Source organism: Aethina tumida, chromosome 1 (assembly GCF_024364675.1).
Source record: "Aethina tumida isolate Nest 87 chromosome 1, icAetTumi1.1, whole genome shotgun sequence".
Classification (NCBI taxonomy): domain Eukaryota; kingdom Metazoa; phylum Arthropoda; class Insecta; order Coleoptera; family Nitidulidae; genus Aethina; species Aethina tumida.
In genome coordinates, this window is record NC_065435.1 from 75,575,254 (window position 1) to 75,593,743 (window position 18,490).

The 18,490-nt window shown below is 34.7% G+C and overlaps 1 protein-coding gene across 1 annotated transcript; it reads left to right on the top strand.

The window, feature by feature from the left end:
* Window positions 1-9,725: 9,725 nt before the first annotated feature.
* Window positions 9,726-10,825, top strand: LOC126264166 (thrombin inhibitor rhodniin; the record flags this gene model as incomplete). Its single annotated transcript, XM_049960994.1, is given in 3 exon segments — window positions 9,726-9,891; window positions 9,894-9,952; window positions 10,512-10,825. Coding segments are annotated over 3 exon segments (486 nt in total), but the record flags the coding sequence as incomplete, so codon positions are not given.
* Window positions 10,826-18,490: the final 7,665 nt, after the last annotated feature.

Consider the following 18,490-nt stretch of genomic DNA (forward strand, 5'->3'; position numbering starts at 1 on the left):
TACTTAGAAGATTTTTTCTAACACCCTTCTTTCTCTTCTATATTGAAAATTATCCTTCCAACGAAATTCCAGGAACATTTTTGTTAAATTGTGATAGTAAATTGAGAAGAATCATTTAAGTATTATGCTTCTTCTTTTTTTTCTCAGGATTCATGTAATGATGAAAAGTGAATCAGTTTTGAACTTGCAGTAATCTTCCCATTAACGTTCTACGAATGTGATAATGTAAACTTATTTTAAATTCTTCGAAACTACAAACGATATTTTTGTTAACTTATGACTATTACTTAGAAGGTTTTTTTTTTAAATCCCTTTCCTTTCTATATTGAAAGTAATTCTTCCAACTGAATTCCAAGAACATTTTTGTTAAATTATGATATTAAATTGAGAAGAATCATTTAAAAATTATGTTTCTTCTTTTTTTTTCATGTAATGATGAAATTTGAATCAGTTTTGAACTTACAGTAATCTTTCCATTAACGTTATACAAATGTGATAATATATACTTATTTTAGTTTCTTGGAGACTCCAAATCAAAATTTGTAGCTATTATTTGAAAGATTTTTTCCTTATATAATTCATTTTCCTTGAATACTTCTAATATTATTCTTCACCTTAGTATATTAGATGTAATTCTTCCAGTTTAATATGTAGAATATTTTCGATAAATTGGATATAGAATTTAGGAGAATTATTCCTCTTATTTTCCTTGCGGATTCTTGTAATGAAGAAGATTGAATCAACATTGAAAGTTGTGGACTTAACCTGCACGTAGTAAACGTTTTACAAATGTGGTAAAGATAATCTGTAGATATTTCAGGTGAAAAGCACGTTATTAAAACAATTGCGGCGATTATCTCGAATGCAATATCGGCATGTAAAAAGAATGTTGCACCGTTCCGTGCATGGAATCGTTTCGGCAGCGATAAGAACGAACGCGGCGTGTCTGGCCAACCTCAAACATTTTGGCAGTGTCGTCGCGACGTCCGAAAACGCCGCCCGAAAAAAAAAGACCGCCCCGTTTGCGGAAAGGAGCGGCCGCTCGGTATTTGGACGGCGGCACTCGCGTGAATACAATTAATAAACATGCAGCCGCGGCCGGATTTACTGCTCGATACGCGGGGCCTTTCTTGTTCTGATTTATTAGACTGCACCGGTTTCGTTTCTGCGCCCGGGCAAAAACGAAAAACTCGAGGGCGACCGCCGAGCTTCAATCAATGCTGGAAACACAGGTGGAACACTGGGGTATTGTGCTTCCTCGTTATTATTACGGGGGTTTCTGTCTGGCGCGTGAATAAATCGCAACTACGTAAAAAATGTCATTAGCACTGGCACCGACACACGCAAATTGCCGCCGGACCGTTTCCATAAATAGTCGCCCGGTTCTGTACTTGATCCGGCATCTTCAGCAGATTTTTAAAGTAATTAAAAGTATGGGCGGTAGGTTGCTTTGTTGGAGGTAGACGCTGCGAAACAATGAACGGTCAAAGGATGGAAATCAATCGGCCGCAATTCAATTTCCGTTCGCTCGGACATGCACATGTGGGGAAATGGGGGTGGAAAGTGTCGGAGGCAGTCCGGCCAAATTGCTCATGCAACAACAGGGTGTAACACCAACTTCCACCGCTAATTATTGCACACAAAAAATTGATTTTAATGGAAATGGCGTATTTGAATGTGATGATTGGATTCATGCGAAGGGAACATTTGCATCTGGGAAATTAGCACGATGCGCAACATTAAAACGTGTACATAAAATGTTTGCGATATCGCTTATCAAAAGTGGAGTAGACTTCGATTTATTTAAGGACACGTTTGTGCTTGCAGTAATTGTTAATCATGCCTTGCTTCGTCCTCGACGACACGCCACCCCTTTCTCAACTGTTTTCAATACCGTTCAACTGTTTTAATATGGCAGTTTTTGGCGGCAAAACTGAGGTGAAAGGTGCGTTGAACCATTGCATTTGATAGTCGTGACCTGTTTGCAAAAAGTCGAACACTCGATTATTAAAAGTTAAGAAGGAGTGTAACTAGATCATAATAAAATTGGTCGTGATAATTCCGAGCTTAGCATTTCACATCTTTATTCAAACATGATCTGTGGAAGATTGTATGATACAATTAAACTGGAGGTTGTGTTTCCCCGTCCCCTGTAATTTTCGCTTTATTATAGTCATTTTCGTTCATTTATATGGCATAAATCAATTTTGTTTATTTAAGGATTATGTTAGGTTTTAAGCTAATTATATACCACTTTGACTGCGCCAGTCATGTTGTGTTGCTCAGATATGTTACACGTTGTTGGATATTAATTCTTTAATGGCAGTTGCCCGTAATTTATTACATGTTATTATTAAGACATTTCGGATTTGTGTAATAAATATTGTGGAGAAGTTTTTTTTTGTAACGCTTGCAAAGCGAGAAGATGGATTTTGGACCATCCACAGATGAATATTAAAGTTTGACGTGTAGGTGATATATGGTGTAATTGCTTAATTATTATTTTGTTTAGAAACAATTTACTAATACAAATTATACGCTCGACTTTCTAGGCCACTTCAATGAAAAGTCATGGGAAATCTGATGATTTTGAATTATCGATGTATTATAGTATCTAAATCAATGTTTGAAATTCTTTCAATTTCTTTCTCCTGATCCTGATCAATCAGTTGAACAATATAAGTAAATATTTATGGTATAATTCACACTTTATCAACCTGATAAGTCAGATTAAACATTTGTTCAGCTTTGTCCCACTGTTGTGCGAAATACCATAGAGAAGAGTACCACCGATTTCAATTAGTACTCGTCTTCGATGGATTTTTGCGAAAGCTCACCTAGACGGAGACATGCGATTTCGTGACCGGTTAAACGGCGCAATTTGCCTAACAGTTCTTCTTTTGTGTCGTTGCCGTTTTACATCGCCGGATGGAAATTGGGTCGACGTTGTATCCTATAAATTGTGCGCGAAGGAGTCATAAATTACCGGGGGAAAGATCATATGTGAACTGCTGACCCGTGACCTCCGTCCATTCCTAGCCAACAAAGATTTAATCGGATCCATTCACATTGACCAGCAAACAACACCAAACAATACATCCACTATGTTTTGGGTTATTGTTTATTTGTTTGTTCATATGTAGCATACCAATTTTAAAATGCATCAATCGTAAACCAGTCATTAAACTACAATAATTGTTTCAAATGTAACGACTGGGAAGTAATAAAAAATATCGATAAAATTCGTAAGCTGTGTGAAAGCGTATACTTTTTCAATTACAGTCGATACAACAATAGATGTAGCCTCCTCAAATTAGATAATTATACGTCGTTTCCTTGGCCGAAACAATCCATCCCTCTCTTTCTCTCAATTTTAACTTTAAGTATATGTTCCTGCAACTGTTCCTATGTGAAATGGATGTCTTTATTCAACGATCTAATTGCGGACCTCACAAGTTTCCGATTGCCAAACGTTATTACGGATTTAACATCTCGATTTATGCGGTCACGAATCAAAAACGTTCGGGCCCATTATCCACAAGTTTGCGAAAGACATTAGCGAACCGAAAAACCGAACTGGAACAGGTACAACTTTCGTTTTTTGCCGGCCCGTATTTTTCACTGACCGGCTCGCAGTCAACAACCCTTGGGGTAGATCAGTGACGGCGATGGGGGGCTCACAAAGTGTCGGTCGATGAACCCGGCCCGGTTGTTTTCGGACACACCACCCTTTCGCATCAATACAAATGTAATTGATTTCTTGTTTATTCATGCATCATTTTCTTAACACAAACATTTTTTATGAAATATTTAATTTAAAATATAAATATATAAAAATGTCAATTTTGAGTAAATAATACCTACCAAAAAATCCATCTCGTATAGAATTACAGTCGTTTTAATTAAATCTCCACCCTCACGTGTATCTTTGCGAATATTAAGTTTCATATAAGACAGACTTTATTAAAATTGAAAACAAATAACAATTACAGAGACGAAATATTGAGAAATTTTAATATATCCTAATTACGTTCCGCCGTTCGTCTGAATAAAAAAAATAAACCCGGTAACATTGTTTACAGGGTCCCGAAAACAATTCTAATTATTTCCCCCGTGCAAACATCCCGATTCATTAAACCGTCTCAATAATGCATGTGAAAAATTGCACGGCATCCGAGCAACTCGGACCACAAACGTATTGCTGACGGGAAAAACAAGGTAACGTGTCCCGTTGGTTGCCGAAACATTAGTCAACCCTCGTCAGCGAAAAGACACCGGGAACGTGTGGTCGAACTGTGCTGCATACTCGACCGATCCGCAGAATGATTTACCTATACTCAGGTGTCACGTTCATTAAATTCGCAACACCGTTTAGAACGGTTTTTCGGGGTGGAATGTGGAAATGTTTAAATAAGTCGAGAGCAAATCCAATAGATGTGTTCTCGATGAAATGTTATTTCGGTCGCGCTGCTCGCGATTATATTCTCCTGATACCTCTGGGATTTTCAGTCCCGTTTACACTTCCTGCAAAATTCCACCCGCACTGTTACGAGAAGCTTTCAAAATCAATCAAAATTACACTATTATCTGTTTGGGTATAGAATTCATTAAATTCAATAAATTAAAAAGATTAAATTATAGTTTAAATACGTACATTTAAAACAACATGTATTTCTTGTTAATCAGTTATTTATTGTTTTAATTAAATAAATTAGTTTTTTTATGGTAAACCAATTGATATATTTGAATAAATACAATACAAAACATTTCCTTTTCAAAACACACATCGTTTGGATCGATGGAAGAAACGTTAATCAAATAAATTTGAGATTTTGTGATCTAAAAAGTCTGATAGTTTGAATAAATATAGTTTAAATGTTTTAAAAAAGATGATTTAATATATTTGTTACCCAGTTTAAATAATTTAAGAATTGGTAAAGATTTTGTGATCTAAAATATGTAAAACATGTAGTATCAACATTTCATTATGTTTGTTAGTTAGTTACGGTTTAACTTAAATAAATTATGAAAAAAAGAAGAATAGTTCAAAAGTTCATCCCTCTAAAAAGTATTGTTTAGATAGAAACAAATTTTAATATAATTTATCAATTAATTGCTTATAATTTATTTGACTAAGTATAGTTTTATGTTCTAAAATGACCGTTAGATATAATATAGATAAATATAGTTCAAAAGTTTATCTTTTTATAAAAATAAATTTGTTGAATACAAAAAATTTTTAATATATTAATATAATTGAATTAAATAAGTTGACAAATTTTTTAAGTCATGAAATAAAAAATAACTAACTTTATATTTTATATTTTAATATATTATTTAGATACAAATATATTAAAATTTCAGTTAAAATTTTAATTAAATAAATTAACAAAAGTAAACGTTTTTATATTCTAAAATAACTGTACAAGATAATTTAAGAATTACTTCGTCAGTTACTTTTGTTAATTTATTTAATTAAAGAAAGATTTTATGTCATAAAATCACTTAAATAATATAGAACAAAAGTTCTATTATTGAAAAAATATATTATTTATTAAAAAGATTTTAATATACTTTAAATAACTAAAATTATTTTTACTAAACAAATTAACAAAATTGAAAGATTTAATTAAGTAACTTATCAAAATTGAAAGATTTTGATTGTGGTGTAAATGTAAAAATATTTAAAAGATAATTTGAATAAAATATGGTTTTAAAACCTTTTTTTATGTATTCTTTGGACAGGAAGAAAATTTAGTATACTTCCTTAATGAGTTTCAATTAAGTAGCTTGTCAAAATTGAAATATTTTGATTGTGGTGTAAGTGTAAAAAATATTTAAAAGATAATTTGAATAAAGTATGGTTTTAAAATATTTTTTTTTCTAAATGTATTGCTTGGGCAGGAAGAAAGATTAATTCCTTAATCAGTTTTAATTAAGTAACTTGTCAAAATTGAAAGTTTTGATTGTGGAATAAATGTAAAAAATATTTAAATAAATTATATGCAATTTAATTTAAAAAGTACCTTTAGTCTTGTATATTCTAAAGAACCAAAGATTAAATTTACGGTGAATCTCTTTGGAAAATGTTTTAAAATATTTATAAAGAATAGAAAAATATTATACTTCCATAAATGTATTTTCCAACGGTGCGCCTGGTTCGTCGGATTCGCCTCGCACCTTTAACACACGTCGTTTTTGATACGGTTGTCAGTGCTAGGTGTTAATTAACTTAATTAATTACGTGTTTAATTTTATACACATCGAGCGAATTATTTTATTAAATAAACATGACTGTAACACTAATTACCGATGTATACAAAGGCGCGATGAATAATTTATACGAAGCGATTTTCTTCTCCCGCGATTCGAGATGGAACAAACTGATTTTATTAATTTAATTTTGTGCGTATTCAAAAAATAATAATAAAACGGAACTCAACACACGTTACGAATATTTTCGTCCCGTTTGTTCCAGATTAGATTCAACCCTTTGATTAAAAAGAGCTTTAAAAACCCCTTTCAAAACGTAATTAGATTATTCCACTGCTTAAATTAAAAACACATAACAACAGATCCTGCGGCCAATTGACCGTAAGACACAAAAAATCCCGGTCTCAAGCAAATTGAATTAAATTAAACGCACGCGGAAAAATCTCAATTACTAGTAAACGAAAAAGGGGCTTAACCAAACATAATCCTGGCGACTGAAGCCGCATTCAAAGTGACAAACACGCATGATTTATTAATATAATTAATTGGGCGAAAGGATAATCTTAACCCGATCCTGGACACGTCTCCGGTGTGTAGTGGGCAGCCGTCCCCCACCTTCCTTTTACCCTGTGTCCCAACTAACCCTTTCTAGGGTCGCATTACGACTTGACTCCGGGGGGTGGTACACATCCTAACCTAACCTATACGTGAATTATTGCGGGATATTGTGCAAGAATAAGCCCCGAACAGGGCCACACACCCGGATTTATATGTTCCGGGGGTTGGGGGAGAAGAGGTCGAGATGTACATGTGCGTGCGGAATTCTTAATGCCATCAGGACGTCGTTCCCGCGTTCCACATTCCTCCGATTGAGCCTCTTATTGAATTGCGGAACCGTGTAATTCTTAACGCGCTAAATAAAATTGTCCGGTCCTGGTACATTAAGATGCGGTCTGAAACGGCGGTGTACACTCGTGTTGTAATCAATAGATTCATACGAGGTGGCCTCCGGGCCTCCTCCTTCATATCTGCATGCACACACACGATTCCCTCCCGATTTAGACCCCCATCAAAACCCCCCCGGTATTACCCCCTCCATCCCCGGTTTACGGTCGGATCAGATGGTCATTGGCGCGCCGAACCGTTTCTCCAGACGCGAGGAATTAATCTTGAATTAATTTCATCAATGCTCTTGTGTTTTTTTAAATAATTTTACCTTTGATTGAATAAAATTTATGTCCTAAAATAACATTTTTCTCTCTTTCTGGCCGCTGGTTCAGATTTTGACGTGGGTATAACCAGAATGTTGTGTAAGGTTATTATGAATAATTGAGCAAAGGCATCATGAAACAGTATTGAAACAGTAGGTGTAATTAGTGAAATTCAGATTATTCCATACATTAAGAAAGTAATATTCGAGCAATCAATATGCATGGACTTTACCCGGTTCGTCTAATACGTCTAATACGTATGAATCTCACATACACAAACTATTTGGCCAACATAACTCCCATACCGACTGGATCCCATCAATGTCCGTAATTGAACATAACACATCTCGGCCTGTTCGAGCACATATCACTGTTTCCTGCGGGGGTGTTCGGGGGGTTTAGCGGGGGGGCTTTCGAACGGGGGACAAGGACGGCAAATCCTTGTACATATTCAGCAGGAATATAAGGCCCGGTCGGTGTACAATCAATTCCTTATTCCACCTCCCGAAACTCGCCGGGGTCCCTTCCGTTTCCGTTTCTCCGTTGCACCCCCCGGTCACCCCTCACGGTCCTCAGGCCATTAGCGTAGTTTCGTGGATGTGCGGTAATTAAATCATAATGGTCGGCGGGGGACGGGGTGTCGGACAGAAGATTCGTGACTTGTCAGGCGCCACTGTCCACTCAAAAAAAAGGGGCGCGAAATGTGGGACAACGGTTTAAAATAAATAGGTCAATAGTTTTATCACTTTTGAATAGTTTAAAACAATTCAAAAGACCATAATATCATCATCATAAAATTAATTTTGTCTGCATGTGCCGACAGGGGAAAAGGATTATGTGAAAAAATTCCAAACAGATTACAAGCGAATAAAAATAGCCGGAACAAAACAAAACGACGAAAAAGGCACACACAGGGATTAATTGTATGGTGACTGGTTAATTGAATTTTAAGAGGATTATTTACATCATTACAGGTTGATTTTGTTCACTTGTTTTAACATAATTGGATGAACACATCTCCTTATTAATTTTACGCTTTTCCGTATCTACATCTCTGTGTATGTGTGTGTGTTGTTGCTTTGTGTGATTAGCATTTGTGCAAGTTTTGCCCCGCCATTGTGTTTGATGTTCCGGAAACGAAACCGTCTGGCATTAAAAACTTGCCAATTGCCTAACGTAATTTCGTCTCACAACTTAATCCCGAGTCGATAACAGTGTCCACGTAATTTAAATTCAAAAGCGCCGCACGGAGACCGGCAAAGATCCCCCCGGAACCGAAGGAGCGGGAGGGTGAACCGGGGGCGAGGACTGCGGCGTCTTAACAACCCCCTCTATGTGTGGGTCCAGGGCATCGCAATCCGTGATGTGTGGATGTGAATATGCAATAGGAAACAAGATGAGGCAAGATTAATGGACGTGCCGGAGGATTGCTCGGGCTGAAACAACCCTCGGTTACCGTAGGGGCCACTCCGGGTCACCAGCCACTATTATCTTGGAATTAAAACGGCTACGGTTTGTTTTGAATGTCTTAATCAACACTAATATAAGTTTACGGGTAAAAAAATCAATCCACTTACTCTTGCACTCTATTTATTTAACCTATGGACTAATTTATAATAAGTATGTTTTAACATGGGGATTTTCTGACAATTTTGAGAGTTTCTTCACCATCTCCTAAGCTCCTTGATTTCTTAACTTCGCAGTTGAACACGCAGACGTTGGCATAAGTTCTGCCGTTCGATGCACAGATTGGTTTGTAGTCCCTTGGGCAAAGACACATCGCACCATTCCCTTCTTCATTCTTAGCGAAAATTACCACAAAAATTAGCACCAAGTAAAAAAGTGTTGTGTAGACTTTCATCGTTTCGAAATGGACTAATGTAAATGTGTACACCAGATAAATTTTATCTTATCTATATAAAATATTAACACATTAAACAAATCTTATCTATTTATCAGAACAATTATTGTGTGAACAAAAACAAACAGATGACTAACGTATGAAACCCCAGGAGAGTTTGTCCTTTTTGCCGGCCGTTTGAGTTGTGGCATCGGTTTGTGACAGTGTCAGTAATGGGGGATGGTGGAGCAGATCCAAAGTGCCGAATTAAATCGTCTTTACTTGAACAAACTGGAAGACGCGCGGCCCTGTTGGTTTCGGTCCTCTCATCTGCATACGGGGTCACAAAAACCCTACTTTCTTGGACTGACAAGAGATTCAAACGAATAGATAATTATTCGAACTACAATAACATTATTTGTGTTTTGGTAGTAGATTTTTAATCACGCGTTTATCAAAAAAAAAAAAAACACATAACAGTAGTCACTGTTCTGTTTCTGCTACTAGTAACTACTTTTTATGTGGTCAACGCAAAACAAATTTTGATACCAGGGCAAACAGGTACACGGTGCGCATGCCTTTACAATTATAGACCAGTGTGTGGTTCCAATGGAAGAACTTATGGAAATGGTGTGTCCTTAATTGTGCTAACTCCAAACGTGAAAATGAATTGAAAAGAATCAGAATTGTAAAACATACATGTTAATAGTGCTTGATGCAATATTTATTATTAGATGAGTGTTAAATAATCATAGAATTTGTTTGTTAAATAAACCAGCAAAATGTTTATAATTAGCATAAATGATTTTGAACATGTTGTAATGTTTTTTCTTTAATGTAAACAAAATTAAAACAGACAAACTAATAAAAAATAACTTATAACATTTATCACAATTTCGTAAACAAATAGTTCAAGGCCAATTTAAACTCAAATAAACAAATTAACTCATAAGCAAAAATTATTTTTTTTTTTCATTGTTATAAAAATTTTGGTTCTGCAACGAATAAAAAATATTCTGCAATATTTCTGGCACTATTTCAAAAACCAAAATCAAATTTTGTTCCTTTAATTGTGTCAACCCCAATCAACGAAATTTATGGACATGAATAAAAATAGTATTAATGATAATATGATTGAGAATCGGTAACTTTCATAACCTTTAAACTCACAAAACCCGTATGACGTAATAATTATTTTTTTTGAACTCTAACCCTGCTGTATAAAAATTGTCGAACCAATGTAAATCCTATTCATAATGTTATTAACCATGAAAGCGTTCTCAATAGTTTTGCTGCTGCTTGCAGCATTTTCTGCCTCTTCACCTGTTTCTGATGGCTTAGAAAAATTCAGCCCATTGAAACCCGAGTGCATCTGTACTTACGAATATGCTCCAGTGTGTGGTTCCGATGGAAAAACGTACGCAAATAACTGCACCGTTAATTGTGTTAATGCTAATCGAGAAAATGGATTGTCTCCGATCAGTATTGTAAAATATACAAAATGTTAATCGACCTTGTTGAAATATTTGTTACCAGAAATAATAAATGTAATTAATAAACATTATTGTGTATTACTGATAATTTTCCTTAAAGATTGTTTGGGCTCGTTTTAAATGCACAAAATCCACGATAACCTCTATGTTACGAAAACAAATTGCTTGAACTCTCACCCTACCTGATAAGCACTAGGTATATAACAAACGCAAATTCTCCACATGGCATATTGTTAACCATGAAAGCATTCGCAATTGTTTTACTGCTAGTACTTGCAGTTTTTTCTGCTTGTTTCGCTGTTCCTCGTGAATTGGAAAAACGGGCAGCTTTGGAACCCGAGTGCATTTGTACCTTGGATTACACTCCAGTGTGTGGATCTGACGGAACCACTTACGCAAATAAGTGTAGCCTCGAATGTAAAAATAAGAAACGTGTGGCAAAAGGAAAATCTCCGATCACCATCGTCAAATACAAAATATGTTAAGTGATTAAAACTGTTTGTAAAAATGTGAGTTATAATAATAAATTTAATGAACAATTATTGAATTATTTTTTAATAAAATGTTTGTTTTAAAAGTTTTAAATAAAAATGGTAAGTGCAATGTTTTATGGCATCGTAAAAGGTCCATGCAGGACAAAAACGTCAGTGGTTAATGGGGTGCAAATTCCGCAGAGCTAATCCGAACATATTAATCTGTATTTGTATAGGGGGTGCGGATCGAGTAATATATCTTATACATCCAGTAATTACCCGTGGAATATATTAACAATTTATAAACAAGAACAAGACGTTAGTGTTCTGATATCGTCCGTCTATAAGATAAATTCCGGGCCGGCGTTGTACCTCCATTAATCTTAGGGACGTCGTCTCTAATACGGCCACACATCGATTGCCCCTCGGTCCGCTCCCACACACGCCACTTCAAATTAACCAAATCTGCATTGGTCTCTTCTTAGTTCACGCCGCCACCGCCACCAATTATCCTTGCACGACTCCTAATGCATCCTTTGACACCCTCTCCCACTTATATTTTAACTTCATCAAATTTAAAGAGTAAGTCCAGAAAAAATAACATTTCAAAGCATAAACTAGAAACATTTGCCTGACATACCAAAAGTAGAATTGATGTGATGGAAATAGCAATAGATATAAAATAGATAATAAATAGATACGTTTCAAATTTGAGTACCCGAGGAAAACTAAATATTGTATAAAATTATAGATAGGGAATATTCATGTTCAATCTTCATAAATAAATACTCAGTTTATTTGGTATTAAATTTATCTTCGAAAATCGAGTTCAATTATATTTGTTCGATAAAATTTTAAAAGTTCTTTCAAATTCACAGTGACAATTTTGATCGTCATTTAAGACTTTCGTGATAGTTCATGATATTCTCGGAAACAAGAAAAATGATAGTCATGTAACTTTTAAGCTACTGTAGATACGGTCAGCGACAGATCTGCAGTTACTCCTTTAAAGCTATATTCGCTTGCAGCGAGTGTGTGGGAGTGGAGGGGAGAGAATTAAAAACTGTGTTCAAATGCGACAATAGTAAATAAATGTTTTCAAATATATTGTTTCAACAGACTCGCATGATTAATTTTTAACAAATTAAGAATATTTCAGTGTTTATATTATCTAATTTAAATCGGACATGTATACAGGTGTTTTGTGGTTATTATTGTTTAATTCGTATAATAGCATCTAATTGTTGTCCTACTTCTAATGTATTTATTGTAAAAGAAATTTTACTCAATTATGATAATATGTTGGTAATTAATATTTATATAGTTAAATTTAACTTAAGTAAATCAAATTTATAATCTAAGTAAAAAAAATAAACTCAAAAATAAGAATATATCTCTCAAAAGCAAAACATTCTAAACAATAAATGTCTGTTTTAATAAAATATATAATCACTCTAAAAACAACAAAAATAAAAAGAACACATTTAAATAGTAAAGTACGAATGTATTAAAGTAAAAAGGTGGAAGAGTAACAGTGCACCTAAAGCGATTGTGAATTCGAAGTGTAACTGCAGATCTGTCGCTGACCGTACATATTATAGTACTAGATAAGTGCAAAATGTTCGTAAGATTTATTTTTTATTGATTTTCTGTGATTCTTATTAAATGAAAATTTGAAAATATGCGGAGAGGGCGGAAAAAAGAGTGTTATGGTTATAAAGTCGTATAGTGCTTTAAAGTGTTCAACGAAAGAGTTTACCTGAGAAAATTTATTATTCGTAAAATGCGTATGAAATTTCTCAAAATCTGTAAACTCATAATCTGGTTTGTCATTTAAAGTATGAGATGATAATCATCCAAAAATTTTTCGAATATACTATTTTTAAAGTACCATGCTAGATACATGGTACTAGTGGTATGAATATGGATTTTAGTTGCTTTTCTGTGATTATTAATACTTTAAAGATAGAAAATATAGAGAAAAGTCAAAAAAATAATTTTCATTTTTCATTTATAAAGTCGTACAAGGGTTCAAAATATTCTCCTTCTTCAATTAAAAAATTCCTATAAAAATTCCTTTTTTGCAGCACAGCAATTTGCATCCATATTAATTAATTATTTGCCAATATTTCAAAAACGGAGATTAAAAAAAGCATTTTCAAATTCAACGAAAAATTTAACCCTTTGATAGTTTTTATAAATTGTAAATTAATGTTATTAACCCCATGTGAAAAATCTTACAAAGTATACAAAATTTACACTCAGCACCAACACCCGACTCCTTATACACATTGCTTAGATAACTGATTTGTTATAATAAGCCAGCAAATATTATATATAAAATAAATATACTCAAAATAGAGTATTTTACACTATATTCAATACTTTGTAAATTTGTATCAAGTTTCTTTTACCGAATGTTAAGTATAATAACATATTATATACTGATTAATTTTAGTATAAAATTATAATATAATTATAATATATATATATATATATATATATATATATATATATATATATATAAAACTGCATGTATATAACCAAAATGGTTATAAATTTACTTTTGCATGACATTTTGGTAAACGGGCTTGGCTTGTGATAATTTTTTTCTAATAAAGCTGTTCAAATTAAAATTAAATAGTACGTGTAAATATTTTTGTTATTGAAAGTTTATTAGACGTGTAAGAAATATTAGATTAAGATTACTATAATATAATAATAGTATGTTTATTATGCGTAACTCGTCATGGGTTTATGATTATAATTTTAAAGTATTGACAAATGTCATACAAAATTACAATTTTCGTGGATCTATTTTTATATTATTCTAACATATTTAATTTTATTTTAAATATATATAATATACAATATAAATATATAGTATATTATTATTAGTTTTATAGCACATATATACACCATCGCTTATATGTAGAACAACTTTAGAAATTTTCATTTGTCTTGATAAAAGTGTACGTTAAAATATCCATATTATTGTCAGTTGTGCAGTATGTTTGATAAAAGCAGTACAGTAATATAATTGTTTATTAGTGGTTTTAGTTGGTATTTATTAATATTTGAAAAATAGTCAATGGTCAAAAGTAGAGCAACTATAAAATAAAACAACCTTACGTACATTTAGCCTTCTTTTATTTAGTATTTAGTAGCGTATTTTTAGTAACTAAACACTTTTTCTTAATTGATTTTAGTAGATTTTTAATATTATCGTTCAAAATTTCTTTCGAGTGATTTTGAAGTTCTTCGTAGAGTTCATTCAAATTTGACAGTTTTTTTGCATGGATTTTCCGATCAATTTCTTCTCAAAGGTTTTCCATTGGATTGTGCTGGCCAAGGCATTACACGTACCCTTGAGAAGCAAGCCATTATTTAACTAACTTAGACGTGTATTTCAGATTTGGATAATTGGAGTCGACTTTTATCGGAAAACAAAATTGTTTTCCATTGCCCATCAGTCCAATTCACATGTGTGTGTGTGTGTGTGTATCTATAAATATAATAAATTTAAATACACAGGATCTGTATTATTTTTTGGATTTATACAATAAATCTAAAATTTAATGTTGCTATTAAAAAATAATCATTACCTAATTTTACTTTTGTTATAATGAGACGTCGTGTTTGTTTCACATATCTAGAGAAAAATGTTTGTAATGTGTAATGATCAATTATATAAGCAGCATTTCATAAGTACACTCTGACACATCATACGACCATATTAGGCACATTAATAAATGGTCTTAGCGCCTAAAAGTTAACCTAATCCAGATTTTGAAAAGTGCTACCACAGAAAACAATATTTGAAGCGATCAGCAATAACTTGCTCTCATTCTGATATTATTAGTACACTTTAATTAATTTTTAATAAATTTTGTCTAAATTATGAAAAAGTGTACATAACTATGAATAAATATTTAGTTAATTTATATGACAGCCGCAACATTTACTGAATATAATTGCTAAAAAGTAACCATTTGGGTGTAGTCCCTTTTCAACCCAGTTTGGACTATAATTTAATTAAAAATTAACATAAAATTTGTTAACGTGTATAGGGAAACTTCTGTAAAATTCGTATTAATATAAGTAATAGGTATAATTTATGCCAAAATATATTTATATATCAATAAATATTTTTTAATTAATAAATTATTAATAATGTTGAGTGTGCAAAATCTGACCATCTCCAACTGTCGGAATTCTTCTTGAATCTGCTCATTTCGACTTCAGAGAATTGGGCAGTGTCGAGCCAAAAATCCACCACGGGAATGGCTAATTGTTTGACCCGTGCACGTTATCTGGGAGGGCGGCCATCCCCGTGCCAGATAAGACGTGGCAGAGCTCCGGCGTTCGGAGGGAGCGAAATCTTGGGACCGCTGATTTGCATAGAGACTTAAAGGCCGCTGACAGCTCCTTCGACCGTTCTCCGCTAGCTGTCCGTCCGTCGTGGCTGTGTGTGTCCGTCGGTCCATTGTTACACGGGCATTATCAACAATTACCCCGGATTGATTTACTATCGTATCACGTACCCTTCCAGTGCACGGCGCTACGCTCCGATCCGGTCTTAGTTGCCCGGATCTGGTCTCGCAGAACCGACTCATGTGTATTTACATTTTGACCATATTGAATACATTAAGTCGGCTGCCCCTCGACTGATAGCATTGATTACATCGTCCGAGGTGACGCTCAAACTCCTGCATAATAACTAGACCGTCTTAGATCACGCCCAATATTTATTAGACCAATCCACACTCCCCATCTCTTTTTCAAACCGACAGACAATCAATATGAACAGTTTCAAATCAAATGCCCACTTTAAAATACATGCCTACGTCTTATGATAAGTTGAGAGAAGTACTCGAGTTAATAAAAACCGCCTCTACCATCATACAAATTATAATTGTGTGAGTGAGTGAGTGTATTGCAGGTCTAGGCGGCCAATAACAAATTGACCGTATCCGTTTATTTCGCAGCCAGTCATGAAGCAAATGAGGTTAGAATATTGATAAAAGTAATTGTTTGATAATGGCAGACGATGCGAACAGCTCGTGAGCAAACACTACAATTTACGAGTATATACGGGCGAAAAACTTAAACGTTCTTATCGCGCAACCGACATTTTTACCATTTTTCCTCTCGTCTTCCACCACATTCAAAAATCACGTGCTATTATTCATGTTGAATGTGTATTGTCGACGATTTATTATCAAAGATGCTTAATTATACTGTTAATATAATAATTGAGCATGTGTGTGAGATTCGATGGTGGAGGTAGATAAGAGAAGGAAGACACGACGGATGCGCGTTCCCTTCAATCACTTTCGCATAATAACGGCCCCGTATAAGTGAGTGTGAAAGAATCGAAGTGAACCCCATTAGTTCCATAGTTGGACCATTATCCTTCGTGTCGCACCTATCGCACTGGCCCCTCGGGTCAACTTCCTTCTACACTATTATTACTATTATCCGCCACTTTGGCACTGCACACCACATTCTTCTCTCGGGACTTTGCTCGCGCGCCTCGCACCTTTCCTTACCCGGCATCGCCGCCCTGCACTTTATTTCATTTAGATAAATCAATTTTTAACCGACCTGTTGGTTTATTGCAGATCGTGGATTTAGATAGAGCGCGCCGTGCGGACTAGTACGCTTCCAAACCTCTTCCTCGCAACAATTTCCTCCATTTCACGGAATTATCCCCCGGTTTTTTACCATCAAAATATTACGCCGGCAAAAAACGTTCGACAATTTCAACTAATGGAGAATAAATAGTCTCGTTGCCTATGAATCCGTGCGAGTGAAGGAGGTGGAAGTGGAAGAGAACGCTCAAGAGAGCATTGCAGAAACATATTTCGGTCGGGAGATTATCACACTTTCAATTACATACTTTAGACTCGCGTTTGCATTTTAACTAACTAATGCTAGTGATAATACGTTGCAAAACGTTATTAGTTAAGCTCCCCGCTAATTAGTTAACAAGCTCGTAATTGAAGCGCACCACGCCGACCGTACTTTCTATATTATTCGTAATAACATATTCATTTGGCGGTTTTGTTTATTGTTTAATGCACTTTTTGCTTTGGCATTTCCGTCTCGGGCTCATTAACACCGAAATGTTAATGTGTTAGGCTATCGATTGTATAATTTGGTAAAAAGGTGTATTGTCCGGCGGGGTAAATATCACACTGGCCTTTGCATTACGCGAATCCGGACACCGACGTGTCATTGTTTCTAAGTTGTATCAGCCCCATAAGGTCGCTTGTAACTGCAAAAGGGTAGAGGGAGGTTTTACTGACATTAGAAAGCACAATTGTATGTGTTACATTGTACAAAAACCTTCTAACACAAGACACCGATTTAAAATTGTTTGTGGGGGGTCGTTGGCGGGATTGATGGGGGGGAGCAAAGGTGCGCGACCTCCACCTCCCGACTGTCAACCAAAGTGGCTGTAATTCAAATACTAATTACACGGCGGAAGATCTCCGAGCATATTAAGACGTGATAAAAGTGCGAGATGTTAATGAGTCGGGGATTAACCGACGTGGACGCGATAATGTGCAATTACCCTGCTAACGTGCAATTTCTGCTTCAAATGTTAACGATTTCTTTTTTTTTTTTTTTTTTCTAAAAAGAAGAGATTTGTTGTTTTTGATATAATCGTGATATGTATATATATTCCAGTAACAATTACAAGAAAATTATTTCAGAAACACAATATGAATAACAACGTGGTGTTTAATTAATCCCGGGATTAATCAATGATCATTTAATTCAAATTCAGTGTTTGTTTTGGTTTGGCAGCATGTAAATCTAATGAACGAAACGGCATATGCACGTGTTTGTTCTGCTGTAGCGGTAGAACAGGAAATATATCGGGTCCTGGCTTCAGGCGTCCACCATCTACATATTACACATCCACACGATGTTAGTTAGTCCTTACTGTACACTCGATACGTTAGGATTTCGGTCCATGACGACATGTACACTCTGAGAAGTAAATATACAAGGTGTAAGGGAAAGTTACGTCGCAAAATTTATCAATCCCACTTCAATTCGACAGCTAATATCCGAAGTGCTGCAATTAAGCCCATCAATAATACGAGTCCATTAAACACCCGGTTGGAAGTTAATCCAGATAATTGTGCCGTAATGGCCCCCGCGGACAATTACAAATGCATCCGGATCCGTCTTAATATTTAAGTCCTGGTGCCGGTCCTGGACGGACGGACGACACATAATGACTTG